Genomic DNA, 22,695 nt, shown 5'->3' on the forward strand with positions numbered 1-22,695 from the left:
CCCACTAACAAAAACTCCAGCCACCTTGGATGTACCTACGAATTAGATACTAACTAGCATGAATTACCAATATTATTAAGGGGATGTTTGGCTTCTTATTTTAGAATGTTTATGGCTTTTTTTTTCCACAATAAAAGTCATTAAAGTGTTTGTTTTAGCCTTTTTAGCTTAAGTTTTTTGGCTTATAAAAGCCATTTTTAAGAACCAAAAAACAAAGCTTTATTAAAAAAAAAAAAAGCAGTTAAAACTTCCTTTTATTTTTCCTTTTAAAAACCAAAAACTAAGACAAACACTAGAACAATAACTTATGAACTTAAAAAATAAAAAAAGCCAGAAGTCATTTATAAAACATAAAAATAAACAAAAAAAAATAAAAGCTAGACCAAACACTCCCTAATTAGGATTGATAACACCATTCATTTTCACCATGATACTAGTAAAATATACTCGTAAGTCATAATAGTCTTGAAATTTAATAAACCATGGCCAATTACAATTGAATTAATAAACCTTTAAAAAATTGAAGGACATACAAGTCCAAAGAAAAAAAAAAAAAAAAACGTCGCTGCCTAGATTCGAACCCAGGTCACCAGGGTGACAGGCGGGAATACTTACCACTGTACTACAACAACTTTGTTGTAGGCTTTCGTTTCAGAAACAATTTAATAGCACTCGTAAAAATACTGATAACTCTGACAGGTCATATTAAACAGAAGGCACATTAAACACACCGAATGCACCAAAAATCTTTGTCATCATCTCTTTGTATCAGAACCAACACATACATACATACATAGTTCTCTCACCGATTAAGGTATACGTTTATATACACATATTTATTCGTTCATATATTATTTGATGATTAATTAATAATGATACAACTTCTAATTTGCTGGGCAGATTTTATACTGATTTACATGATCATATTTTTATGTTGAGAAATGGTTGTTTAGTTTATTACTGTATCAATTTAAGAAAGAATAAATGGAAATTTAATATATTCATTTTTATTTTTGGATATAGAGTTAAACGAGATAATGTATAGACCGGTGTCATCGAGTGATGGAGTACCGCCTAGTGATAGTAGTAGTGTAGGCGAAGATGTTGTTGTGAGTCTTGACCAAGTACCTAAATGGATCAATGACGGAACTTGTTATGAACATGACTATTATCAAAGTATGCACTTTCCGGACCCGTCTTTTGAGGGAGAGAGTAGTGGAAATGGATCAATGATTTCGAGGTTTCCGGTGGATGATGAGGTTAACTCCAAGGTTTATTTGTGGAGAGGAAACCCTTGGAATCTGGAGGTTGATGCTGTTGTTAACTCTACCAATGAGGTGAGGCAGCTGTTTCATTGATTAGTGTTTTTACCAAAGATAGATATGCTATTTTCATTTACTTTACTGCATAATGCGTTTGTGTGTGAGCGGATTTGATTTGGGAGTTGTATTTTGCTTATGTTAACTTATGTTGAAGTATGATTTGGAATGTGTGTATGGACCATTCATTCTATGTGATATTGTTTCACAGTTTTCAGTTTTGTTGAACAAATTACAATGTGTAGATCAACGATGATGATGAATGTGCTTCAATTTTATGTAAAATACCTAGATGACAAATTGACCCTTACTTTTTGCACACGTCGGAATTTACTTTAAAGTGTGAAATATAAGCTGCTGCTCTCAAATATAAAGTTCGTAATCCTATGTTTGTATTATCTATCTACAATAGATACTTTCATGATGCTAATTGCAAAAGAAGGTATGTCTTTTAATTTGCCTTCTTTATATACATTTCTGGGATAGAAGTAGAGCGGAAATCTGCATAATCTCTGAAACTATTAGGGTACTATAGTTTTAGACCTCAACTTTAATACTGTAGGTATTTATTTCTCTTGTATATATAATCTATTCCTTTGGCATTGGTCATTTGAGATTTTTAGGTTGTCCTTGCTAAGTGTTCCAGTATCTAAACTGTATATTATCGATTTCTTCTGCAGAACATGGATGAAGCACACTGCACCCCTGGATTGCATTCTGCAGCAGGGCCTGGTCTAGCTGAAGAATGTGCAACTTTGGTAACGCACCTGTCCACTTATAGTTCTTTATGAGATAAGACTGATATATTGTTGTATAGTATGTTTTGGTATACTTTGCTATTTTCAAATGATCTTAATCTCAATTTCCTGGGGTGAAAATTTTAAAAATACCAAATTAATATGTTGTAACCTTTGAGTGTGTCACAGGGTGGTTGCAGAACAGGGATGGCAAAAGTTACTAATGCGTATTATTTACCTGCAAGGTAGGCATTCGTTTTTTGTCTCGGGTTGCTTGCTTCACTATTAGCTTAGTTTATTTCTCACCACGGTGACGATTAGTACGTGAACGTCAACCATTTATCTCTACAAGAAATAAGATTCTCTTTCCTAACATAACATCTTATATGTACGCCTGATATTCTTGTAGGAAGGTTATACATACTGTTGGGCCTAAATATGCTGTAAAATATCATACTGCTGCAGAAAATGCTTTGAGCCACTGCTATCGTTCTTCTCTAGAACTTCTTGTCGAGAACGGACTTCAGAGGTTCTTTCATACCCATGCCCTGCATCCAATAATTAATTATTTCTCTTTTCGTGCAGCAGTTTTATGTGAGCTTATTATTCCCTTAAATTTATGACTACAGCATTGCTTTTGGCTGTATATACACAGAAGCAAAACAGTATCCACGGGAACCAGCTGCTCATGTAGCAATAAGTAAGAAAACCATTAGGATTACCCCATACCTTCTACAAACATTATGCTGGTACTCAAAACCTACCTCTATATAATTCTTATTTCCATCAGGAACCGTCCGCAGGTTTCTTGAGAAACAAAAGGATAAAATCACAGGTGTGGTATTCTGCACATTTACAGCAAATGATACCGAAATATATAAGAGGTAAGCTAGTGAAATTTGTGTTAAATCTGAATAAACTTATTATAATCTGGCATTCTTCTTAATGTTCCTTACAAATTTAGATTGCTTCCACTGTACTTTCCTCGCGAGAAAAAGGAGGAAAGGATTGCCGTTACAAAACTTCCTGTTGATGTTGGGGATGTAAATGGTGAGACGATTATAGATGAACGCAAAATCAGAATAAAAGCCTTACCCAATATGAAAAAAACTAATCCAAAAGCTCCGCAGACCTCGGTAGATATTCCTGTCAGTGATCGTGGATTGGCTAGAAGGTTGGTGACGTGGCAAGTTCATTGTATTTGATATAATCTGTGCAGAATTATATATTTGTGAAATATATGTAATGTTAGTAGGTTGATGGATGGTGTATATTTTGTTTCCTAAAAGAGGTATTGTTTGATGACAGGAACTCTTCATATTTGGACTCATATCTAGATCCAGGTTTCATGTCCCTTATCAAGGATCCAGATCAACGGCGTAAGGAACAGTGGGAAAAAACTGCACAAGCACAAAATGGGTTTAACTTTGCTAAAATTCTTGGATTTGGTGATCTTGGTAGGCCGCCACTTTCAGCTTCTGAAGAATACTCACTCCATTCTAGATACCTTGCCAAGGCGAACTCTGTCAACCTTTCTGAAATATCAGAAATGAAGATTGTGTAAGTAGCTGTTGAGTGTTCGTTGTGGGCACTAACTACTTGTCTTGTATTTCATTTGTAAAACTTTATGTTTTTATTCAACAAATAGTGTGAAGTTTTTATATTTTTGAATCTTTGTGATTATAATCATGCAGGTACCGAGGAGGAGTAGATAGTGATGGTCGTCCGGTCATGGTTGTTGTTGGCGCACATTTTCTTCTTCGTTGTCTCAATCTTCAGAGATTTGTACTCTACATAGTAAAGGTATTAATTGATTCACTGAGCATGTTCCCATATAATTTGCGACTACATTCTTTATTGTCCTGATCTTGAGAGATTCGTACTCTACATAGTATAGGTATTAATTGACTCACATATAATTTGCCACTAACTGCCTAAATGTTGTCTAAGGTAGTGATTCTTTTTTTTATTGGATGACAAATGAAAGTTGTTAGTAGTTAATTTTCCCAAAGTACATCTGAGGAGCATGCGGCATGCCGCAACAAAAGGATGGTCCCCTATGCATTTCATTCTTTCCTGAAGGGAAAAATAGAAGTTTGTAATTAAAAGCAAATGCCCACAGTTGAACCCATGAGCTCCAGAGTGGGGACCCCCCCCCCCCCCCCCCCCCAAAAAAAAAAAAAAAAAAAAAACCCAATTATTGCTGTTCTTTTTGGTAAATATGAGTAGTATATGTTATGCTCTTGGTGTACATAATGTATACAATCCCTTGAATGTTGAATCACAGGAGTTTGAGCCATTGATTCAGAATGCCTATAGCATCGTATACTTCCACTCTGCTGCTTCTTTACAAGTGTGAGTACTCATGGCTTTTGCCCATCTTAATCTCTCTGTCAGTTTTTACATTATATACACATGTGCAGTTGCTAAATTACAGTTTATGCACCAAGAATGTATTAAAGCGCAAAATGTGTATGGGGCAACCCAAAGAGACTGTTTCAGAACACCATTTGGATGTTGCATGCTGTCCAAATTTTATGCTTTCACTATTCTTGGCTTTACAGTTTCTTTGTGATTTAAAAGTTGACCATATGAAAAACACATATGATCCATGACTGTTGTTGACTTGTAACAGTCATGGAATAGAGGAAATGCTACGATATTACATAAGTGATTGACTTTCAAACCATCATACTTCATTGCTTTATATTGAACTATCTTAATTAAGAAAATGCAGAGAACGAGCCTTTGGGCTTTGGCTAAAATGGGGATACATAAACGCACTTTTTTTAATTTGGCACTTTGTATCACACAAATCTTTCCCACATAGCTGATTTCTTTTTTTGTGTGTTTAAGCTTGCGACCATAAGCCAATCAGATTCTCAGAATATCCCTTTCCAATATTGCCAATGACAATTTCTAAGATTGATAATACGTCAAACCAAACATTGTATTGGTTAAAATGAGTTATCACTAGTGTCTTATGTTCTGTTTGTACCTTGTAATAAACCTGCTTGTCATTTAATATTAGATATATTCAACATGATACAATGAAGGTTACTTTTTATATAAACATTATGGAACTAACAGGCAACCAGATCTTGGATGGATGAGGAAATTACAACAAATACTTGGCACAAAAAGCCAGCGCAATCTTCATGTAAGCAATATCAATAATTTCATATATTATTGCTTCGATTTTATATTTATGTTTACCTTACTTCCAAAAGATAGTTCATTACTTCTGGTTCTGCTAATATATGCAGGCAATCTATGTACTCCACCCAACATTTGGACTAAAGACTGCAGTCTATACAATGCAACTTTTAGTCGATGGAGTGGTATGCACTATGACAACTATGCTTGATGTATACTATAAACTTGATTTATTGTTATAATTAATATATAAATTGGAAATTCACATACAGGTGTGGAAAAAGGTTGTATATGTTGATAGGCTTCTTCATCTATTCAAATACGTTCCTCGTGAGCAACTAACCATCCCAGACTTTGTTTTTCAGTTAAGTTTTTTATTCTTTCTTGAATAGTCTCAACTTTTGCATTGTTCTTATAGTACTATTGATCAGAAGCATTACCCTCACCTTTACCATTATAAGAGCATCCACGATGCATAAAAGTTTTTCTGACTTGTTAGTTTTGCCTAATCATATTTCCACTAACTTTAATTTATCGAAAAACCTATCTATTTCAATTCGTAAACCTTTTAAAAAGCTTTTTTTTGTTATAATGATATTAAAAACCATGAGCATTTGCCTTTCAGTGACTTACAAAACTCAAGTGATTGCCAACTTAGTTAAACTTTAAGTCTTCATTTCCAATGCAATTTGTCTTTAATAGCTTATTTGAGGGAAAAACGAAGCTCTTCATTTAGTCCCCATTGGAGATGCTCTAATGATGTGATACATTGGATTCTTACTTTATGAGTTTTTGGTATCTAGGCATGATTTGGAAGTGAATGGAGGGAAGGGTCTTACTGTGGATACACGGACGAAATATGCATATAATCAAACCTAGGTAACGTCTTTAATGTAATTGTTTCATGGTTGTTGTAGACTGTAGTAGTTTAGCACATAGAGGGTTGTAATTGTAATTTTATTTTGTTATTCCTTGCTCTGTACTTTTTTCTCTAGAAAGGAATTTTGGACATCTTTCAAATCCATAGAATAATGTCCCTTTCCTAATCAGTTAGTTTTTGTGTGATACTTTTCTTGAATGAATTGTAGTTAGTGTTGTTGAACTTCTGATTTATCATAATTAACATACATATGTAGTGCATTGGTGTTGGGTGGCACGTGAACCACTCCCGCTCAGCTGCAGCAGGCATGCCACATTGACTCCACTGGTGGTGGTGGTGGTGGTGGTGGCGGGGGTGTGGTGGATACGGCTGGAAAATCATTCAAAACAGTTGGGCTATGATAAGCCATATTAAGTGCAGGTAAATCAAATATTAATATTTTTGGTTCTGTAATGTTAAACTGGCGAGGCTTATAAAACAAAAGGTCATGTAAAGTGTGTTACAGGTACTGTAGTTAGAGGTGACAAAACTTTACCACTTTGGAAACGCTTGGTCGTGCAGTGCAAGTGTTTAGCCCTGTCCTTGTAATATCATGTATAATAATGTATGCGCAGAAGTAAGGTCTTAGACTCGCAGAAGACAACTGAAAAGTCTCTCGAGGTTTCTGTATTAATGTATCATACACAACTTTTCAAATACAATACAAATTTACGTATTTAACTTGGTATCAAAGCTAGGTTAAGGCATGTTCCACCCTGTTTACTAATGATAATTCAAGAATGGTGTGACCATAATTCTATATATGTAGTATGTGATTTCTATTTTAAGTTGCTATGATTACGCTTTTAAGCAATAGTAAATAATCAGTTTTTCTCTCCGACACGCCTTCACTTTTGGCCGACTAAATCCTACAGAGGTTTGGATCTACCCCCACACACAATTGAACCAGGAGTTCTGTCAAAGTACACTACCTAGGTTGCACAATGTTTGATTGCAGTACTGCAGTAGTTGATCTGTTTAATTTGGCCTCTGAAGTAAACAGATGCACCACATCCCCCGCCGAATATCATTTAAAAAATAAGGGTAAAGAAAGATGTAAACAACCAAACAAATAAAGAAACCGACGAAATCTACTTGCTGGTGTTATACTCCACCAGACTACTTTCATCTTCAATGTAAATCTTGAATCAACCAAAATTAACCAGTCTGAAATAAGCAAATGCCAAACTGCTTAATAAAATATTACATTGCATCCTACAAAGCAAACTAGATGTGTACAAAGGTACAAAATGGGCCTATCAGAAATGTGACTAAAATGGGCTGAACACAAGTGTCGGGCCTAGACCCGTTCGTATAACTCAAGTACAAACTAGCTTGGCTCCTAAGGCGTTTAGATGATGAATGATTATCACATGGAGACAATAGTTTCACTTTATGTTCATAAAGGACATGTAGTAAGCAAACTGGCATCCCATTGCTGTCTTTGCCATCTGCCATCATTTCAAAAAAGCAACTATCTCAAGGAGAAGAAGCACAAGAACTAATAACCTTAGATTGAGCTTTGTGCTCTTCCACGTGCGTTACACTCTGACCCCTTTTCTGATGGGAATGAAAACCGCTCACTAGCTCTTATATTACTTGCAGTCAATCAGTGGAACTCTGTACAAATAACCCTTCACCCATATGGGGCTGGTTTCATCCTAAAGAATGTTGAGTTATTTCTTTATTCAATCGGAGCAATACGGATGAACCAAAGATGGGTGCCTCGTTATTAGATTTGATGACATCTTTAGAGTGTCGAACATTCTTTCTTCATGATATTATGGACATTCTTTCTGACTGTCAAAATACTTAGTTGCAAAGATTTTTACTCAAATGAGTCGACTGTCACAATTTTCATCTGAAAACAGGTATCACTATGAGCACATACTAGGAACCAACCATATACATTAAAGGGATGCAGTTAAAAAATCCTTCTCATGGCCACCCATGGTTCAACCGGTAAACACCTTCGAGCCAAGAGATCTACTAAACGAAAACGCCCACAAGTATTTAGAAATACAAAAACGAATTCTCAAACACTTTAAGTTGATTTCTTTTTCAAATGTGTAAATCAGTCAAAAACATCACCTGCTCATCACTTTAGACAAACTAAAAACATGGGTTGAGCACTTGACCAAATAATTGTAGAACACTATGTAAAGTTACCAGAAAACATTGCTGAATGAGTTCCACTTGATTAGCATTATAAACTAAAACCTTTTCAGCTGATAACTGTCATTTTGATCTTAGTATGTATCCATAAGAAACCCTGAGGAGGCTGTTTAGAATGATATCAGCACCAGAAAGCCAACAACAGTTCACCGTTTTCCATAAATATCACACTGACTGAACAGCTACTGAATTACCTGCAGCACATCTTTGCCTTCGAGGCCGTCTGGTCGTCTTACCCCACCCTGTCAAGCTTCTTTCATCCAATCCCACCACCTCAACATTGTTAGACGGCTTAGATGGCGATAGCAGAGGAGACAGTGGTGCAATGGCAGCCGGAATTATCTCCACCGCCTTCACCTTCAGCCTACCACGTGTTCCAATCTTTTTCCCATTTTTCCTTGTAGATCCTATCCAAGAATGCCCTGTAGCTCTCATCAACCCTCCAAATATTTGATGATCTTCACTTATCTCATGCCTAGACAATGAAGCCATACCTGGAAGAATATCCCTTTGGAAATCCCTCCGTGGCCTACCTCTTCTTGCTTGCCCTCGCCGTGGTCTGCTCGTTACTGCATGACACACTTCATCTGGTTCCTGAATATCAAGAACCACCGGTGCAGGCATATAATCTTCTTCTTTAGTCTCCTCTAACTGTAAAGTCAACATCTCGTATTCATCGATTTCACGAGGGGGGGAAATCACGTTTTTCACGCACGAATCAATCACCTCAACAAACCATAAAAGCGGATAGTCCTCATTGCCTGCATTAGAAACGAGCTCTGCTTTAACTTTCTGGCTGGATATTGCAACAATAGCTTCGGCTGCAATCTTTGCAAGCTCATCACTTTCGGAATGATCTGGTTTTGGTTCAGTTTCTTTGTGATTATCTTCGTCCTCGGTCTCTGAAACAGCAGGTGCTTCTAAATCTATATCCATTGTCCTCATTTTCGAGCTTTTGAAAGATTCTTCTACCAACAAATCATCATCCTCGGTCACACACGAATTTAAGTCAAAATGATTCTTGAGACTCTTGGTTTCCGAATCTGTTTTGACATCAGTCTGTTTGTCTATATGTTCAGAAGCACTGACCTCCTCCCAGGCGACATTGATGTCAAATCCTCTGTGTTCAATTGATGCAGAGGTCGAAACCAAATCATCATTTTTCGGAATACAAAAGTCACCAAAAATCGGAAGCCCTGATAGATTATTTTTAGCAGCTAAAAGTGAATCATCTTCCTCCTTTGGCATATCACCCACATGGTCGTCCTTTTTAAAGTCATTTTTACATACAACAGGCTTAGCTAAAAGCCATGATGGCACTGTTTGATCACATTTTCTTGATTTTTCATCATCATCAGACAATGTTTGAACGGCATTCAAGTCCATGACTTTGGCAGTATCAGTTAAGTCCACGAAGTTTGAGCCTTTAAAGATCTTTTGTGACCCATCATTATGTATACCTCGATTACGATAATCAAAACCAACTGAAGGCAAATGAGCCAATAAATCTTTTGAACTGGATGATGAGCCGTTGTAAAACCCGTTGCCATTTTTCTGCCACTTGTCTCTTAAAACCTCATGGCTCTTGGGAGATGATAGACATGAAGGATGTGTTTGAAACGGGGTTAACTTACGAGACAAGCTATCATTTGACTTTTCCCATGATTGACCCGAGGAGGACCAAGAATTCCCCAGATTAGAGGAACTAATAAACGGGTATGCGCTACCAGTGCTAAAGAGTGAAGGGGATTGATTAAAATGGGAATGATCTTGAAATTTTGAAGAAATTTCTGTTCCTCCAGGTTGAACTTTCTTACCATGCAAATGCCGCAGAGTATCAGATCTCTGCAGCCGGCTAGATTCAAAACATTGAGATGTGTAATTCATGTTGCTTCTACCGCTCCCTGTAAAAAAGCTGTTATTTAGTGTTTTTATGAAAAGAGGGAACCTGAAAGATAACAGTAAAGGTGGCATTTTCATTGCATTTGCTTATAAATGGGTCGATTGTGATACTTTTAAGTTTTAACCTCAGACTGGTCAAATGGGTCTATATAAAAAAGCCTTCAGGAAGACAGGGTACGAGTCAAATGGGTTGAAAGTGGCCAAAGTGTATTTTAATTTCCTACACTTTGGTAACGATGACAATTAACAATGAGTCAAATGGTTTATTTAGATTTTATAGATTATCATGGTAACAATGTTGTTTTCGTACTCATATTTGACTCATTGTTCAATTGTCAAAAATCAAGAAACAAACTAGAACTGACAAGAACTCTTTTTTGACCCATTACCCAACTCGCTATCTTGCCGCCTCTAGATAATTGAGTCCAACATCAACAGAATGGCAAAAATAACAAAACTGAAGACTTTAAAAGAGATGGAATCACCTGATTCACGCAGACAAGATGAAAACCTATCTCTTCCAATGACTTTACTTTCAGACAATGAATGATTAAATTCCGCTAGTTTGGCAGACGAACCAAGAAAGTCAACAGAGGCTGGGGTGGTTGCTTCTTGAATGTAAACTGGTTCATTAAGATCAGCCAACCCATTAGACTGCTTAAAGTGTTGACCATTTTTGGAACCATCTTTTATATGACTCTCATCAAGAAATGTCTTCCGTCCATTTTTTTGAATAGTGCCGTTTTCTATATGTTTGTAGCTCGAGATTTCAGAACCCTGGTTATCTACAGTCTGTTGACCTTCCTCTGGCTCAATGTACTCATGCGCCGGAAGTTCAAGATCAAATAAGTTTTTCCTTACCTTTGAAGGTCTACATTTAACCACTTCACAATCCTTTGAACCGTTTCCTTTTGAGCAACTTAAGGGAGAATTACTTATATCTGCACCAAAAATGAACGGCCTAGATGTAGAGTTCCCCATCGGGAAGCTAGGATTCTGCCACCTGTTAGCATCTTCATAAGGTTTTTGAGAGGGCATGAGGCTTGATGAAGATGACGTGTCGATATAAATATGGTACTTATGGCACTCCTTTCTTTTAACTTCTTCCATCATGTCTGTCTGTCTTCTATATAGACGGTGGAGCTCAGTAACCTGGTAACACAACACCAAAATCAAATTAAGGATTTTCCTTAAGGGCAATACCCTTGTACCCAAGAAATAATTCACATAAGGGGGTGTTTGGCATTGTGTTAACTAATTTAGGACACGGAATGATCAAAATCAGATAATTAGCTATAACAAAATGCACTGTCGCAGGAGATAATATTTGAATGTGCATACGCTGTTTTCAGCGGTGACAATCAGATAAGCAGTTGTTTATTTGTTTCAAAAACTCTAATTATTGATGCTTTACATATAAAATGACTTGTATATGAATTGATTGCTGCTATCCGGAATGGATAACTGAGCAAAAAGTTTAAAAGATACCTGGTTCTTAAAGATAGCTTCGTGTTGAAGCATTTTATGTTTTAAGTCATCTTTACCATGACCTAAATACGCGTCTGTGATGGTTCGTGGAGTAAAACCATCGTAATAGTGGCCATTTGATAACGAGTTAAAGAGATGCCAGCTGCTACTATTAGAATCTTCATTACCATTTCTCATGGAGTAATGTCCCGGGAACGAGTTCTTATAGTGAACTTCTGTTCCCATTCCTGTTAGATTGCCATAAAATATCATTCAAAATCAATACCAAATAGTTAATGTAGCTAAAAAGGACAACTTAACTATATTAGATCATGTTCTGTAACAAAAAAAAGCATACGGAAAGACTTTTCGCCCTCTGCTCAACAAACAACAATCCTTGAACCTTATGGCAGCAAAAACTATGTGTTCGATGCCCCGAGTTCATGTTATAATATACATATATATAGGTGTGTGTGTGTGTGTGTGAAATGAACACTAACAATTTACCATCTCAAGGAACTCTAGTTATAGCTAAAAGAAGGTCTAAATCTGTTAGCAGTTAATACTGATTAAGAATGTTAATTAATTTAAATAATTAAACAGCGAAAACAGATCCCACATAAATTTTGTGTTTTTTGGCTTAACTCTTATTAAATTGCAGCTAAAACTTAATAAAATTTTAACAAAAAAACAAAATTAAGAAACAGAACAGAAAATCTAACTCACATAGAACATACACTGAAGTTGATTTCTATTTACTGATATCGGTACCTTTCAGTATCAAATAATTGCATTGACAAATTTAGAATTTTTTAAACTTTTTATTGTATGCAATTATTATTAAAATACTAATAAAAATATATTCCTTACACATCAATTATTTTGTCAAATTTAAATATTACAAATATAGATAGAATAATTTAAAACAAGTTAAACAATAAACCATGAATAAAACTATAAAAAGCTGAGAAAGTATTTAAAAATATATATATATTACCTCAGACCCACATCCTCTTTCTTGATGAAAATATGAATAAATGAATCATTGAATTATTTTTTTGCAATACTCATGAGCTTTCTACGAGAAGTCTTGAATTGCAGCAAAACTTCAAAAATATCAATATATAATTGTTTTATTAAAAACAAAAAAATTGATTACTAATAACTGATAGTAGTAATAGTAATTATTATAAGGTAACAAATTAAAACAGCATCATTAAATGAGCTTAGAATATCATACTTTTTTTTTATGGGTAAGGAATGAAAAAAACAATAAAGATTCTGGGCCAATCTTTCTCTCTTTGAAAGGAAATTATTTTCTTATTTTAGAGTGAGAGAGAGAGAGAGAGAGAGAGAAAGAAGGTATGTTTTTTCTGTGAAAGTGAAAATGAAAATGAAAATATATTATAAAAAAGTGAGCTGAGGAGAGGAGAGGAGAGAGAGATCTCTCAGATAAGAAATCTCAATCTTCATACAAACAAACGACCTTCTAATTACAGTGACATGATTTTTGTCAACATCTGGTCTATTTTTATTCGCTCTCTTTTCCACACTTTTTACTAGTAGTATTATTTCTTAATTAACGATATATTCGTATAGAGTTAGGTTATTACGAGAACTAATTATTTATCGAGAACTATTTTAAACCATTAAATGAGATTAATTAATGACTAGTAAATAAAGTGCAATTAAAACAATAAATAAATGGTTATAAAATGTAACAGGGTAAACATGCCATTATAAACAAATTAGAACAACCGTATCCTCCATAACAAACTTCCAGTAAATTCGGCACCTACATTTAATGATTGATATAGTTATTGGATTTAAAAATCATTTAATAATAATTGTTAATATTAAGACTTATTAATCGATACACATAATTTTTAAAAACTTTAAAATACTAACATAATTTATCTACGTTGTTGTATATTTAATAGAGTATAATAAATTTTGTAAAAAATATTTCTGCTTTAGTATAAGTTTTTTTGTTGGTACACATGTGAATGAAACCGTTTACAAATGTTTAGGTATATATTTTTAATGAAATTACAAGTGTGTTTAAAAACAATTATATAAGAATTGTGTTTACATGTGAACACCTTTTATTAGCACATGTGTATGATGAGGTTCATATCTACACAACTTATATTTACACATGTGTATGATGATGTTCACATGTAAACAACTTTTATTTATACATGTATCTGTTTGCGTTTACATGTAAACACCTTTTATTAACACATGTGTATAATGATGTTCACATGTAAAAAACTTTTATTTATACATATATCTGATAATGTTCACATATAAAAATCTTTATAAAATAATAAACCTTAATATGTGAATGGAATGAATATACACAATTTAATGAATCTATTATAATTATTATGAGAAAATAAATTGTTAAAGTTGTCTAACACGTAAAAACTATTTTTATTGTCATAAGTATTACACTTTAATCAAATTAAATTATTTGTCTATACTTTACTAAGTTAACAAAAGAAAATGAAGTTTTGAAAATGTAGAATAAAACATTCGTGGAACAGATTTAATTAATCTTGTAATTATAGAGAAAAATGGGTTAAAGTGTCAACATTATTTATGGAGATATTTAAGGGACTCATTTAATTAAATTAGTATTATTTTTTATATGTTTATTGAATTACAGAATTACCCTTATCTAAAAAAGTTCTCACAGTTCTCGATATTTTGTTGGTTCTCATTTTATCTTTTTACTATTCGTATATATATATATATATATTCTAAAAACAGCTCTGATCAAATGATTAATATCTTTTCTTTATCTTAATAAAAAGTTTGATTTTCATTTTTATTTTATTTTTGGTAGAGGTGGAAGTCTTAATCTACATCTCAATATATTTAACGCGTTACTATATCATAAGTAATTTTATATTTATACTTATATTTATATTTATATATTAAATATAATATGATAGTTAGAAATTTAAAATTAAAATATGTGTTTTTTAAATTAGAGGACGCAATACCACGACGGTGACTGAGACGAATAGTCGCAAAAACAGTGACAGGTAGCGATGACTATGTAAAAGTAATTGATGTAAAATAAAGTAGTGTAATTATTTTATGGCTTGAAATATATATGTTGTAAATAATTTCATAAAATATATTATAGCTATATTATGTTGAAATATTTATATTAATAAAAAAAAAATGGATAGTGTAGACATAGGTTGAAAATACTTTGGGAATAATTTAGATAAATGTATGTGTGAGTTGATAAATTGTTAAAAGTTAAAGGTTTTTCTACTATGTGTGCCTACCCGTAGGCACATGATAGAAATTAATTAATCTCTTTGATTTTCTTTATATAAAACACATTTAATGCTATTATTTTTTTCCCTTTTTCTTTCCCTTCCTATTTTATCCTTCCTTAATTTAGATCTCAACATTTTGTTTTACTTTTTTTTAGTTAAGCTGGCAAACACAAATAAAAATAGGTCAATGACTAAAAAAAATCAAGTTAAATATAATAAAATCTTCACATTTAGTGGTTGCTCGTTAATAGATCAACGAATAATAATTCAATTTCAAATAAAAAATAAACATGTAACAGATTAAATTTTCAAAGAAAAAATAGCATTCAAATCCATAACTAACAAAGGATTTAAATAATATGAGAATCGGATGGGTAAAATTAGAGAGTGGAATACTGAGATATTATTTTGCATACAACAACAAGACTCAATCCCTACGCGGCGTATGGGGGAAGTAAGTTGTAGTCAGTCTTACCTCTACACAAAGGTAGAAAGACTGCTTCCATAGGGACCTCCAGCCACAAAGGAGTGCAAAACGGAAAATGAGAAATGTTTAGAAAAATCATACATGTTTGCCGAGAATCTGAAAAGAAGAAATACCTGTCTGCTGGGTCCGGCTACTATGCGAGTCGAACGTTTATCAGTCATACGTCATACCGATATCTTAGAAACATGTTTGACAATACAAATACAAATACGAAAGCAACCATATTGGGCATATTAAACAACATAAAAGTAGCAAACTAATACGTAACTCGAACAAGTAGTGGGAAACAACCAAAACAAACATACAAATAAATAAGAAATGACAAAACCTGAAAAGATCCCGATTGAGCCAAGGCAGTAGCTAATTCTAAACAACCTATGCAAAAAAAGGACCTTAGGCCGCCTAGCTATCCTAATCCTAATCCTCTCACCTGCTCTTCCAAACCAATAAACTAGTCCTAAACCCCTAGTCCTCTAGATAAACTCTCATTGGTCATGTCCTCCGACAACCATCTTGGGGGAAACAAACACAAGAGTAACCTCCCCCCTCGGTTTAGACCTCTCGAGACTCAAGGCCAAAAACCCCTACGAAAGGTCATAGAGAACCAAAGTCTAAATAAAAAGTCTACTTAATCTAAAACCCATATGCCTTACCCTCGCATTCCACTACCTCTACCTGGAAGCTCCTCTAACGCATTCGGAATTCCGTACTTCCACCTCCATCTACCTACCACTCTTCTTGTCACGTCAAAGTCCTCTGTAGCGTAGCTAAGCCACTTCTCTAGGCCAAACCCTCACAAACCTCCTTTGGCAAGGCAATATAGGAAAAGAAAACTATCTAGGTCGCCCAAAAGTCCTACCCTAACCTACTATTCTACTCTAATCCTAGTTCTCCATGACGTCCTATCCGACGTCATGTCCTCTGACAGGCCAAGTTCAATTAGATCCTTCGCTAATCGATCCTCCCACCTCATCTTTGGTCGTCCCCTTCTTCGTCTGCCATCCACGTGAATAGACTCCGCTCTCCTTAGTGGTGCAGTTTCATCCCTTCTCCTAACATGGCCAAACCATCTCAAGCGCTCTTCCCTTAGCTTGTTAATGATGGTCCCTACTTCAAGTTCTGCTCTAAAAACTCCCGTCGGGATCCTGTCTGCTAAGGTCTTCCCGCAAGTCCACCTTAACATCCTCATCTCAGCCACCTCTACTCGAGCCGCTTGGGCTTTCATCATCGCCCAACATTCTGACCCGTATAGCATAGCCGGTCTAATAGCCACTCTATAGAACTTCCCTTTCAGCTTTAGCGGGATCCTCTTGTCGCACACGACTCCCGTAGTTGCTCTCCACTTCATCCATCCAGTTTGGATTCGATGTGTCACGTCTTGGTATATCCCCCCCCCCCCGATTTGTGTATCACTGATCCCAGGTATCTACAAGACTCCTTCGGACGCAATATGCGGCCCCCAATGCTAATAACCTCATCCCCATTTTGTCTTATCTCCTGGTTATCGAAGTCACATCTAAGGTATTCTGTCTTCTCTCGGCTCACGCACAAACCATGGTCTTCAAGGGATTCTCTCCATTTCTCTAGCCTCTGGTTTAGTTCCTCCGTCGATCTCGCTATCAGCGCAATGTCATCGGCAAAAATCATACACCACGGTAGTTCCTCTTATAAGCCCCTGGACAGTTCGTCTAGGATCAACGTGAAAAAGTATGGGCTAAGCGCCGAACCCTGGTGTAGGCCCATATCTACCGAGAAAAGTTCCGTGTTCCCCACAGGGGTTCGAACACCGGTCCTCGCCCTATCGTACATATCCCTAATAACCCTAATGTATCTCCCAGTAACCCCTTTCGCTTGTAGCGTCCTCCAAATCAGCTGTCGTGGTACATTATCGTATGCCTTTTTCCAAATCTAAGAAGGCACAGTGTAGCGCTTTTTGTCTTTCCCTATACTTCTCCATAAGGCTTCTGGTGATATGAATAGCCTCCATTGTCGACCTACCTGTCATAAAACCGAATTGGTTCTCTGCCACCTTTGTAACCCTTCTAAGCCTCATCTCTATCACTCTCTCCCATAGCTTCATGGTATGACTTAGGAGTTTAATGCCGCTATAGTTGCTACAACTCTGCACGTCCCCCTTGTTCTTATAGATAGGTATGACCTCGCTAAGTCTCCATTCTTCTGGCATTTTTGCACTTGTCCAAATCTTGTTGAAAAGGCTTGTCAGCAAGCTTATCCCCACATCTCCCAAGCATCTCCATGCCTCGATAGGAATTTGGTCTGGACCTGTTGCTTTGTTTCTCCCCATCTTCTTTAGGGCGAGCCTTACTTCCTCTTGGCTGATCCTCGGAGTATCGTCGTCGTCGCAACATATGTCTGAGTGAGTACCGTGATCGATTCCTCCTTCACTTCGCCCCGACTCTCTCCTATTAAACAGGTTGGCGAAGTACTCTTCCCATCTTTTCCTAATGTTTTCCACCTTCACAATGCTCCGTCCGCTTTTATCCTTAATATAGATAACGTCTCCTAAATCCCGACGTTTTCTCTCCCTTGCTTTAGCAATTCTGAATATATCGTTTTTGCCTTCCTTTGAGTCTAGTTTTTTATACAATTCTTCGTACGCTCTTTCTTTTGCTATAGCTACAATCTTCTTTGCCTCTTTCTTGGCTTCATAGTATCTCTGCCTAGCCAAGGACCAGTCCTCATTTGTCCCGTTTTGCTTGCTCTCGATAAGTTCTTTAAAGCAACTAAGTTTTGTCGCAACCTTGGTTTGGACCTCTTCACTGATCCACCAAGATTCCCTACCCCCTTTCCGCTGACTACCTGTCCCTCTTGTTTCCCCTAGTACCGCCTTTACCGTCTCCCTCGTACCCTTTGCCAAGTGTGTCTATAACTGATCAGCATCCATATGCTCGCCGTTTTGAATCTCTAATGAGAACCTCGCGCTGGTCGTCGATCTAAACGTCTCTGCTGCTTCACCCATAAGGTTTTTCCAAAGGATTCTTGGCCTTACGGCCTTCTCTGTCTAGGTTGCTCGTCTACTCAAGAATAAATCCAAAATTAGCAGTTTATGTTGGGAGTAGCAACCCTCTTTAGGGAGGACCTTGCAATCTTTACAAGCCCTGAAGTCTCCTTTACGCACCAGGAAGTAGTCGATCTGCGTTTCATTGTCGCCGCTCTGGTAGGTAATCAACTGAGATTTCCTCTTTAGGAAGAACGAGTTTGCTATTACCAGGTCATGCGCAATAGCGAAATCCAATATCCTATGTCCCTCATCATTCCTCCGACCAAATCCTAGGCCCCCATGTACACCCGGGTAGCCGTCTGACTGTACTCCTATATGCCCATTTAAGTCTCATCCTAAAACTAGTCGTTGGTCATCCGGGCAACTTCTCACGAGCTCATCCAGTGAGTCCCAAAAACTCTTCTTCTCTCCCTCACTCCGGCCCGACTGTGGGGCATACGCGCTGATCACGTTTATAGTGTCCTCTTGTATCACTAATCTCACCAACATCAACCTATCCCGTGTCTTTCCATATGTACTACAAAGTCTTTAAGTCGATCTGTCATGATGATCCTTACTCCATTTATTGACTTAGGCGCTCCAGAATACCAAAGGTTGAATCCATTCCCATCTCTAGTGCTTTTACCTGTCCACTTAGTTTCCTGAAAACACGCAATGTCTGTTTTACACCTAGCCAAAGCGTCTTCTAGCTCTAAAAGCTTTCCCTTAAGTGTACCTACATTCCAGCTCCCTAATCTAAGCCTAAAGGTTCTCTTTACTCTGGCATTAACCCCCCTATGCCTGCCCGTCCCCGAATCAGAAGGACATGACCTCACGTAACCATTTGCAAGAGACAACTTAAACTAAAAACTCTACAAGTAAATATACTAATCAAGTAAAGAACTACAACAACAACAACAACAACAACAAATTAATAATATATCAAGAGAACCTTAAATTAAATTTCCCCTTGAAAACAAGGATCTCTAAGATCTATCAAAAGCTTAAACAATAATAATATATCAAGAAATTATCCTAAATAATAACAATAATAACCATAATATTATTAATAACAATAATAATCTATCTATATAATAATCTATCTATCTAAATAATAACAATAATAATCTATCTATATAACTTGATAGCTATATAATTATCTCAACTAATTGAATATTATCCTAATTAACTACACAGATCAAATGCATCAAAAAATATTTTTTTTTGCATAAATAATCTTAATATATATTATAAGACAGTTAAACTAATGACTTATTAACCAATCAAATCGCTCAATTTCATCCAATTGATTCTCACTTATGTCATCATTTAGATTAACTACAAATTTAAAATACTAATAATCATTATCCAAATATATTATTATATTAGTATTTATATTAATTTGTAGAAAAAGTCTCATCAATTTACACTTTTTTGTTTTCCATCAATAATTTATACTTTTTAGCCCAAATACTTAATTTATATTTATTTTTAGCCATCAACTTAAGAAAACTTTTTAAAATTTACAATTATTTAATTAATTAAAAAAATTTCGACAAACGAAATATTGTCAACAAAAATTTATTTGATAACCTAATGACTTATTAACAAATGTTAGATTAGAGTTTTATAAATTATAAATATTAATATTTAGTTTCATATTTAATATAAACACAATTTGAACTCTATATACATATCCCAAACATAACAAATGATGACGATATACAACAACATTATCCTAAACACAATAGGAATCACAAAACATGGGACGATCACAAAACAAAACACGATTTACAACAAGGGGTTACTTAAATACTAAATCCAAATCAATATGAACTTCATTCAAGATTCATTATATCTCTCAATAAAAAAGGTACATAATTTTTTCCTTTTTTATATATTAATTTTGTGTATTAATGTTTAAAGTTATAGTTGCCACTCAAATCAAGAGTCCTAATTGTTATCAAAGAATATAAAAATAATCCTAATTGTTATCCAATTATCATAGGACAAGTGATTGATAATAAACATATGCGTGTTTTGGGCCCGCATCATGATCAAATACATATACTTGAATGTCAAGTATAGGATCACAAGTATGTTTATATTTTAATTCTTAATTATCTTTCATAATAATATCAAATTATGAGGACAACTGGTTTCAAAATATTTTATAATAGAGAAATTATTATAGCATGTGCCTTGTGGAATGACTACGGAAAACAATTCCATCAATATGTCTTAACTAATAATAACTGTGACGAACCTATTATTATTGTACTACAACTTGCAAAATACAACACTTAGAACGTATAACTTCAATAAGCTTTTATGACTTAAATGTATGAAGAACTAATATTGATAATATCGTAAACCTTGTATCCAATGTTGGACACGGGTCTAAAATCTAGTATAATGCCTAAATCAAGGAAGGATAAAATAGAGAGTGAAAGAAAAAGGAAAAATTCAATAACATGTGTTTTATATAAAGAAAATCAAAGAGATCAATTAATTTATATGCCTAGAGGGCACATAGTAGAAAAACCCAAAAATTAATGTTATCTTGGGTTTTTTAAAGATAAAAAGCTAAAAAAAAGAAAAAATAGTTTTTTTTTCTTTTTAGACAGGAAAATTTTATTTTATAAAAAGAAAAAGATGAAGATTAAATATTATATTATATGTCAATATATATTTTTGGCAAAATCATTGGTGGTTGGAATTGTATCTCGAAGAGTGGAACTAGAGTTGTAGTTCGAGAGGGTATTGTAATATACAGGCTTTTTTTCAAACTCTCCACATAAAAGTTTTTGAAAAATGGTAATTGTGGCCCTAATGCATAAAAAGTGATTAGTATCTCTATATAACTAGGGGGAAGGAGTGGTTCACATGTTGGTTACTTTACCTAAATTTTTATCCAATCAAAACCCTCCAACTCACAATTACCCAATTTTATCCAATTCTTATCCAAATAACTTGAAGTACAAACCCAATTCATTAAACTTACCCAAATTCATTTTCTTTTTCATTTTTTTATTATACTAATAATTTCATTAAAATATAAACATAAAACATAAACATAATTCCATTAAAATTAAAAACCACAATAAGTAAGTTTTAGTAACTGAGGTGGGTTTGGATGACCATTTTACAATCACGAAGGTCCATTTTAGTAATAAGTAAGTTTTGTGTGAAATGGATATGGGAAGAAGAAGAAAGTAATAATAATAATAAGAATAAAACGTTTAAATTAGTTTGAAATAGGTGGGTGTTTGTATAAATAAAGGGTAAAAAAAAATATTTTTTTTTTAAACCTGGAATGCAACGTTGAAAAGGGGGGACCCACAGCTTTCCAACGTCTTTCTCCCCTACCCACAGCTCGACTTCACAAACCAAAGTCATACCCGATGTCTCCTTACCCGAGTCTTAGCCGATGCTTGGGAATGGTGTTACCGATCGGGTTAGGGGAACCCGAGCCCTACCCGACCCCCACTCCTTCCCCCCTAAGAGCATCCACAATGGTGGGTTGATCAAAAGTTTTTTTTTTATGCTAATAAGTCATTGAAAAACTTTATTACCATTGGGAAAGATAACTTTTTTTTATCAAAAAGTTGAGAATCTTCAACCTATTTGATGAAAGACTTTTTTTCAAAAACACTCACACCAATGGTCCTTGTGGTTTGCCCATTTTTGCAAATGAAATCCCTCTCTTAAATTTTTAGCAACGATGGTCCGTGAAGACATGTTTCAGTTGCAACGGCATTCCCGCTCTTACGGATCCGTTAATCAATGTCGTTAAGTTTCCCATGTCAGTTACACGTGAGGGGTATTAATGTCTTTCCACCAACACAAACCTATAGATGTTCAAAACTATCTATATGTGAATCTATTATCCGAAAATATTCTAAACTTTACGAAAATATCTAAAATTTAGTCTCAATACGAAAATATCTAGGATATTTTTTTTTCTATACTTTGGATATCCGAAAACTTCAAATATCCAAAATTCTGAATATGTTCGGATATTGAAATCCTTTGTCCGAAATTCTAAATATTCGGAATTTTGGAGGGATATCGAAGTTTCAGCTATCCGATTTTTGGATATTCGAACTTTCGTATAGTCAATTTCAATATCCAAACTTTTCGGATATTCTTGGATATTTTTTTAATGCTCGAGTTATTCAAAAATGATTATCTGGATCCGAAATTTATGATATCCGAAATTCGAATATTTGA

General features: G+C 35.0%; 4 protein-coding genes across 9 annotated transcripts; 1 reads left to right on the forward strand and 3 right to left on the reverse strand.

Moving 5' to 3' along the window:
• Positions 1-690: 690 nt before the first annotated feature.
• LOC122611253 (protein GDAP2 homolog) lies at positions 691-6,807 on the forward strand. Of its 6 annotated transcripts, none has more exons than XR_006325497.1 (17): positions 691-814; positions 1,024-1,337; positions 2,000-2,077; positions 2,246-2,301; positions 2,466-2,585; positions 2,686-2,756; positions 2,847-2,940; positions 3,021-3,230; positions 3,365-3,616; positions 3,751-3,859; positions 4,344-4,411; positions 5,147-5,216; positions 5,323-5,397; positions 5,485-5,576; positions 6,016-6,091; positions 6,349-6,512; positions 6,577-6,807. XR_006325497.1 is itself a non-coding variant. In XM_043784244.1 (15 exons), the coding sequence occupies exons 2-15, from the start codon at positions 1,038-1,040 to the stop codon at positions 6,089-6,091; spliced, it is 1,671 nt and encodes a 556-aa protein (XP_043640179.1). In that variant the 5' UTR covers positions 691-814; positions 1,024-1,037; the 3' UTR covers positions 6,092-6,294. The 6 variants fall into 6 exon arrangements, 2 of the variants coding, with proteins under 2 accessions (XP_043640179.1, XP_043640180.1); XR_006325495.1 differs by having other exon boundaries at positions 6,588-6,807; XR_006325496.1 differs by having other exon boundaries at positions 6,598-6,807.
• A 497-nt stretch (positions 6,808-7,304) lies between these two features.
• On the reverse strand, positions 7,305-12,960 carry LOC122578235. The gene is made up of 4 exons (XM_043750144.1): positions 12,673-12,960; positions 11,697-11,923; positions 10,694-11,360; positions 7,305-10,210 (listed from the first exon to the last, which is right to left on the reverse strand). Exons 2-4 carry the CDS (start codon positions 11,919-11,921, stop codon positions 8,472-8,474), a joined length of 2,631 nt encoding a protein of 876 aa, XP_043606079.1. The 5' UTR covers positions 11,922-11,923; positions 12,673-12,960; the 3' UTR covers positions 7,305-8,471.
• Positions 12,961-16,329: 3,369 nt separating this feature from the next.
• Positions 16,330-16,809, reverse strand: LOC122610824. Its single transcript, XM_043783780.1, has 2 exons — positions 16,637-16,809; positions 16,330-16,513 (listed from the first exon to the last, which is right to left on the reverse strand). The coding sequence occupies exons 1-2, from the start codon at positions 16,807-16,809 to the stop codon at positions 16,330-16,332; spliced, it is 357 nt and encodes a 118-aa protein (XP_043639715.1).
• A 537-nt stretch (positions 16,810-17,346) lies between these two features.
• On the reverse strand, positions 17,347-22,147 carry LOC122610825. The gene is made up of 4 exons (XM_043783781.1): positions 22,124-22,147; positions 19,109-19,325; positions 18,562-18,794; positions 17,347-18,330 (listed from the first exon to the last, which is right to left on the reverse strand). Exons 1-4 carry the CDS (start codon positions 22,145-22,147, stop codon positions 17,347-17,349), a joined length of 1,458 nt encoding a protein of 485 aa, XP_043639716.1.
• Between the last annotated feature and the right edge of the window lie 548 nt (positions 22,148-22,695).

This window comes from Erigeron canadensis, chromosome 8 (assembly GCF_010389155.1).
Source record: "Erigeron canadensis isolate Cc75 chromosome 8, C_canadensis_v1, whole genome shotgun sequence".
NCBI lineage: Eukaryota > Viridiplantae > Streptophyta > Magnoliopsida > Asterales > Asteraceae > Erigeron > Erigeron canadensis.

Bases quoted from the DNA above. Each gene is read 5' to 3' on its own strand.
- LOC122611253 (XM_043784244.1), top strand. From the start codon at position 1,038: ATGTATAGACCGGTGTCATCGAGTGATGGAGTACCGCCTAGTGATAGT. The intron at 3,860-4,343 runs GTATTAATTGAT...GTTGAATCACAG, and splicing joins TTGTACTCTACATAGTAAAG to GAGTTTGAGCCATTGATTCA. The intron at 5,217-5,322 runs GTAAGCAATATC...TAATATATGCAG, and splicing joins AAAGCCAGCGCAATCTTCAT to GCAATCTATGTACTCCACCC.
- LOC122578235 (XM_043750144.1), bottom strand. From the start codon at position 11,921: ATGGGAACAGAAGTTCACTATAAGAACTCGTTCCCGGGACATTACTCC. The intron at 11,361-11,696 runs GTATCTTTTAAA...TTGTGTTACCAG, and splicing joins AAGCTATCTTTAAGAACCAG to GTTACTGAGCTCCACCGTCT. The intron at 10,211-10,693 runs GTGATTCCATCT...GCTTTTTTACAG, and splicing joins ATCTTGTCTGCGTGAATCAG to GGAGCGGTAGAAGCAACATG.
- LOC122610824 (XM_043783780.1), bottom strand. From the start codon at position 16,809: ATGAAGTGGAGAGCAACTACGGGAGTCGTGTGCGACAAGAGGATCCCG. The intron at 16,514-16,636 runs GTGGACTTGCGG...TGGCCATGTTAG, and splicing joins GCTGAGATGAGGATGTTAAG to GAGAAGGGATGAAACTGCAC.
- LOC122610825 (XM_043783781.1), bottom strand. From the start codon at position 22,147: ATGGGCAAACCACAAGGACCATTG. The intron at 19,326-22,123 runs GTGTGAGTGTTT...TAGAGTTTTTAG, and splicing joins GCAAACCACAAGGACCATTG to TTTAAGTTGTCTCTTGCAAA. The intron at 18,331-18,561 runs GTCCTCCCTAAA...CACTTGGCAAAG, and splicing joins GGGCTTGTAAAGATTGCAAG to GGTACGAGGGAGACGGTAAA.